Source organism: Chrysochloris asiatica, unplaced genomic scaffold (assembly GCF_000296735.1).
Source record: "Chrysochloris asiatica unplaced genomic scaffold, ChrAsi1.0 scaffold00038, whole genome shotgun sequence".
Taxonomy (NCBI): domain Eukaryota; kingdom Metazoa; phylum Chordata; class Mammalia; order Afrosoricida; family Chrysochloridae; genus Chrysochloris; species Chrysochloris asiatica.
The window spans coordinates 4,401,393-4,407,774 of record NW_006408556.1 but is presented as its reverse complement, the minus strand read 5'-3'; the positions used below and the strand labels follow the sequence as shown (position 1 = coordinate 4,407,774).

The 6,382-nt window shown below is 40.7% G+C and overlaps 1 protein-coding gene across 1 annotated transcript in view; it reads left to right on the top strand.

The window, feature by feature from the left end:
- Positions 1 to 6,382, top strand: part of FKBP5 (FK506 binding protein 5) — a 152,664-nt gene that overhangs the window by 139,393 nt on the left and 6,889 nt on the right. The window contains exon 9 of the mRNA XM_006860396.1: positions 4,356 to 4,541. Within this exon, the coding sequence (XP_006860458.1) occupies positions 4,356 to 4,541 (186 nt within the window). The remainder of the gene's footprint in view (positions 1 to 4,355; positions 4,542 to 6,382) is intronic.

The following is a 6,382-nucleotide window of genomic DNA, read 5'->3' as shown; positions in this document are numbered from 1 at the left end:
GCTGATGATACAGAGCTTTTCCAGTCTTTTCCCACAGATGTAGTTAATTTGATTTCTGTGTACTCCATCTGGTGAGGTCTATGTGTATAATCATATTTTATGTTGTTTTAAAAGGGTATTTGCAATGAAGAAGTCATTGGTCTTGCAAAATTTTATCATGAGATCTCCTTCATCATTTCTATCACCAAGGTCACATTTTCCAACTACTGATGCTTCCTCTTTGTTTGCAACCTTTGCATTCCAATCACCAGTAATTATTAATACATTTTGATTACATATTTGATTCATTTCAGACTGAAGAAGTTGATAGAATTCTTCAAATTAATCATCCCTGGTTTTAGTGGTTGGTGCATAATTTGAATAATAGGGATATTAACTGGCCTTCCTTGTAGGCATATGGATAAGTACCCTGTCATAGACAACGTACATGACAGATCTTGATATGTTTTTTTTGACGATGAGTGCGATGTCATTGAGTTTGTTGTTGCCGACATAGTAAAGCCTATGATTGTCAGATTCTAAATGGTCAGTAGTAGTAGATTTCAGCTCACTATTGCCTAGGATATTGATCTTTATGTGTTCCATTTCATTTTTGACAACTTCCAATTTTCCTGGTTTCATACTGTGTGCGTTCCAAGTTCTGATTATTCATGGATTTTGCAACTGTTTGCCTTTATTTTGATTTGTGTCTCATCAGCAAATGAAGGCCCTGAAAACTTTGCTCCTTCCCCATCATTATGATCAACTCTACTTTGAGGAGACTACAGCTCTTCCCCAGTCATAATTGAGTGCCTTCCAACCTGAAGGGCTTGTCTTCCAGCGCTATATCTGGTCATGTTCTGCTGCTATTCATGAGGTTTCAGTGGCTAACCATTTTCTGTTTCTCTTTCTTCCTGGCCTATGATGAGTCTGGAAAGGCGCCCTATTAGCGTAGTAGATTACAAGTTGGGCTGCTAACTGCAAAGTCAGCAGTTTGAATCTACCAGCCACTGTGCTGGAGAAAGATGAAGGTTTTTGCTCCTGTAAAGATTTATAGCCTTGAAACCATGTATGGGGTTGCATGAGTCAGAACTTACTCCAGAGCACACCCCCACGACCATCTTAGTCTGGAAGCTCAGTTGAAACCTGCCCACTATGAGAGACCCTGCTGGTATTCAAAATAACCCATGGCATAGCATCCGGCATCACAGTAGCATGTCAGCCTCCACAGTATGACAAACTGACAGACAAGTGGTGGGTTCTTACCTCTTTGTTGTTTAGTGCTGTCGAGTCAGTTCCAACGCATAGCCATTGTATATAGGGTTTCCAAGGAGTGACTGGTGAGTTTGAACTGCCAACCTTGTAGTTCAAACCGACCTTGTGGTCAAGTGTTATCCTGCAGAGCCACACCAGTACTCCCTAAAACCCCTAAAAGAACCACTGAACCCTTTTCAGACAGCCACGCTTGCCATGTTTGGACAATCCTTGTTGAACCAAGATACCTCGGTGGTGTTGGTACTGTGCCATGGAGGTGGTTCTGACTCCCTGTAGAGGGTTTCTGAAGCTGTAAATCTTTACCAAAGCAGAAAGCCTCATCTTTCTCCCACAGAGCAGCTGGTAGATTTGCACTGTTGACTTGAGGTTAGCAAACTAACTCGTGGCCCACTATACTACCAAGGCTCCTAAGATAGCAGTAATGAGATTGAAAAACAAATCATCTAGTTTAGGTTTAAAAAACATCTTAAGAACAGAGTTCACCTTGCCTTTTTTCTCTTTCCTTCATTTTTTTGGTCTAGGGTTGCTCAACCTTCACACTGTTGATGTTTGAGGCTGGCTAATTCTGAGTTGTAGGGTATCCTGTGCATTGTAGGATGTTTAGCAGCATTCTTAGCCTCTGTCCACTTGTCTGACTGTGTGGATTGCAACAAACTATGGATCTCATTGTGAAGAATGGGAATTCCAGAACATGTAGTTGTGCTCAGGCAGAATCTGCACACAGACCAACAGGCAGTCATTCCAACATAGCAAGCGGATGGAAGCGAAGAGGACTAGAAGGATGGAAGCGAAGAGGACTTAAGTTCTTACTTAAAGTAGTAAGCACTTGAAGATCAAAGACTACAGCTATCTGTATGAATTACACCTCAGCATAAAGAAACAAAAATCATCACTAATTGGACCAATAAGCAACATCATGATAAAAGGAGAAGAGATTGAAGTTATCAAGCATTTTATTTTCGTTAGATCTATAATCAACACCTATGAAATCAGCAGTCAGGAACTCAAATGGCATTTTGCATTGGACCTCTTTAAAGCATTAACAAAGCAAAGATGTCACTTTGCTTAAGTGAGGATTAAGGTTCCCTGATCTGATTCAAGCGTGGTATTTTCAATCACCTAATGTAGATGTTGTTGGAGTCCTGGTATGGTGCTATATAGGATAAGTACTGGATTGCAACCACAAGGTCAGCAGTTCAAACCCATCAGTTGCTCCTTGGAAATCCTATACAGGGTCACTATGAGTTGGCACCAACTCGATGGCACTTAACAACAACAACAGCAATGTACATGTTGGAGGTTGAATAAGGAAAAAGACTTGATGCCTTTGAATTATGGTATTGGTGAGGAATATTGAATATACCATGGGCTACCAGAAGAATGAACAAGTTGGTCGTGGAAAAAGTACAGCCAGAAATCTCCTTAGAAGTAAGGATGACAAGATTTCATTGCATTTACTTTGGACGTGTCATCAGGAGGGACTAGGCCCTAGGGGACATCATGCTTGATAAAGTAAAGGACCAGTGAAGAGGAAGACCGCCCTAAGATGTATCAACACAGTAGCTACAAGAAAAAGCTCAAACATAGAAAAGATAGGACGGTGCGAGATGGAGCGGTATTTTGTCCTGTTGGCCCTGGGGTTACCTTGGTTTGTAACAGAACCTAACCACAACATCCACGTGATGCCAGTGGCACACGCTCACTCCCAAATTATGACAATCCAAAGTATCTCCAAATGTTGCCACATGTTCCGTGGAGAAAAAAAGTCACCCCTATTTGAGAACTACTGATTTAGTACATCAGGAGTAGGGATATTGCAAAACAAGGGCTTTTGCTCATTGGAAGTTAATATCTAAATAAAATGGTATCAAATTAGATAGATAGATGAACGAATGAATGAATGAATGATATTTCAAAATACTCAACCGTATAAAGGGAGTTTTTTTTTTTTTTTTAACTTTTTATTGTGAATTGAGTGAAGATTTACAGAGATCATCAGTTTTACCTTCAAGAAATCATACATTTTGTTTCATCTCAGTGATCGCAATCCACTCCATGTTGCCACAGTTTTCTCACTTCCTCCCTGTGGTTTTTACTGCCATTCCACCCTGCTTTCCATCCCTTCTCAACTTTGTCCTTAGGAAAATGTTCCCCCTTTGATCTTGAATAATTGACCGTTTCATGGTGAGCACACCTACTAGTGTTGTTCCCCCTCTAAACCTACCTACTGTTTGTTTGAAAATTGGGCCATGAGGGTGAGTTCCACTCCAGACCTGAAAGTTGTCGAGGGCTATAGTCTAGGGTTTCTCAAGTTTCTTTCTGATCAGTAAACCTGTTTTATTTTTGGGAGGGAACTGGCACTTTCCAGACTATACTCTCTACCATGTAATGTTGAGAGAGAGAACATATTCTCCATATTCTCTCTTACACAGTGTTGGGGGGGTGCCGGTGTGGTTCTGTAAAATAAGTACTGGACAACTAACCACAAGGTCATCAGTTCAAACCCACCAACCACTCTTCAAAAACCCTATGTTGGGTCTTTTAAGAGTTGAAACCACCTCAACTGTCACTTAACAACAATAGCAATGCAGCGTTGAATGCCAGGTAAAAAGAGAATTATCCATCAATCACCATTCGAATAAAAGTAACTTCTTCAAGTAAACTGCTTACCTTTCTTTTGAAAGGATAATAAATGTAGCCCCCCAAACCTTGATGCCGTCCTGCTGAAAGAACTGTCCCCTGTTGAGAAGGACGCAATAATAAATGCTGGCAAATAGCCTGGTGTATTGTGCAGACTGGCCCAGCTTGTAGGTCAGCGGGACTTCACAAAAGAATGGGCACAAGATGAAACAAAACGTGTATAAAATGTTGGATGTAAAACTGATGATCTGCTCTGTACATCTTCACCCCAGTCACAATAAAAAAGAAGAATGGGAAATGGCCATCTTCTGAGAACAGAAAGAAATGATCAAGCACCCACCCTAGCTAAGAAGTGGGACTCTTTCATTTCGAGGGCTTGGTTTTTTGTGGGTGTGTGTGTGGCTCTTTTGTTCCCCTACCGAGCGTAGTACAGTAAATGATTGTTCCGGTTTTTCTCCTAGGGAGGCAAGTACATGCAGGCAGTGATTCAGTATGGAAAGATAGTGTCCTGGCTGGAGATGGAGTATGGGCTATCAGAAAAAGAATCCAAAGCTTCGGAATCATTCCTGCTCGCTGCCTTCCTGAACTTGGCCATGTGCTACCTGAAGCTTAGAGAGTACACCAAAGCTGTCGAGTGCTGTGATAAGGTACGAGTTTATTCCAGAACTTTCCCTCCATCCCCACTCTTGATCTTTTCTCCTCTTCTCAGCCAAAGGTGGACAGTTTTTCTGTTTGCTCTGTTTTATTTTCTTACATATTTGTTTCTCAATATAAATTGGGGAATTCAAAAAGACTTTGATTATAGTCAGACTTTTCTGATGCCTACACTTTTTATGAACTCCTGGTGTGGCTCTGTAGGATCAGCACTGGACTGCGAACCACGAGGTCAGCAGCTTAAACCCACCAGCTGCTCCTTGGAAATACTATACAGGTTCGCTATGGATTGGAACCGACTCCACAGCACTTAACAACAACAACACACTATTTATAATGGCCCATCATAAATTAAAAATTTGATTAAATTGCAATAAGCTGCAAATTGTTCACAGAAGGGATAAATACAGGGCGCTTTTTAAGACAGTCATATCTACTCACTGAGTAAGACTACATGTAAATAAGACCTGGAAACACCAGCAGCCCTCTCCCTATTCACAAATGTATTATGAGTACTGTTACTGGTCTCTTAGCACTCAGGTCTTCATTATTATATATACTACTCTCGTATTTCTGTATCCCAGCTGATGATAGGTATTTGTCTCGGAGTGAGCAGTGCATATAACATCATGGGTTGTTGTTGAGTGCCGTCGAGTTGGTTCCAAACCATAGCGACCCTGTATAGTGTTTCCGAGGAGCAGCTGGTTGAACTTGAACCGCCAACTTTGTGGTTCAAGCTGACTTTGCAGTCCAGCACATTAACTCACAGTGCCACACCAGGACTTCAACATCATGGGTAAAATCTAATAATTGGATGTATCTTAAAAATAGAAAGGAGTAAGAGAAACAAGTCATTCTGTGTTTTACGTTCTTTGTAAGATTATTTTGAGTTGTGGGGATCAGTGTTTCCCATCATACAACTCTAAAACTTTGCCTGAGAAGGGGATGTTATGCTCGTTAACATTAAACAATTTTTATGCTTCTTTATGCTTTCTATTATTACAGAAATGCATGGCCTTTGAGTCGACTCGGATGCATAACAATTCTGCGTAGGGTTTCTGAGGCTGTGAATTTTTATAGGAGCAGAGCAACTGATGGGTTTGAATGACTTGACTTACCTTGTGATTGGCAGTCCAGTGCTTATCCTACAGCACCAACAGGGTCCCTTCTTATTTTAGGAGTAATGTAAAATGATGTCAAACTCATACATTATAGAAATATACAAGAAAGTGACTATCCACTTGAAATTGCATTGGCTCTCTCTCCCAAGACCGCAGGCATCCACTTCATGACCACTCAGACTCCTTTTCTGTTCCCTCACAGACAGCTTATGTATCAATGTAATTTTTAGGAGAGAATATATAGATTTAGATATAGATTTGTATGGAAAATAGATCCAGCTTTAGAAAACAAGGACATCTTTTTGTATCTATCAGTCCATATAGTGTCCTTGCTCTTTTGTAAGCACTATATGGAGCACATTGTATGCATCTGAGCCCTGGGTGATGCTGTAGGATAAGAACTGGACTGCCAGCCACAAGGTCGGCTGTTCAAACCCACCAGCCACGTTCATAAACCCTATACAGGGTCGCTGTGAGTTGGAATCGTCTTGACAGCATGTAACAACAGCCACATATACATCTGTCATCCCCACTGGTGTATTTCCAGGTCTTTAATAATCCCAACTATACAGCATTTCTCTTGCACACTTGTGAGTTTGTTTCTGTAGGATAAATTCCTAGAGGTAGAAATACTGGGTCAAAAGCCATGGACATTTTCAATTTAAATACATTACATGTTATTCTTGAATATCTTTTTTTTTTTTTTTTTTTTT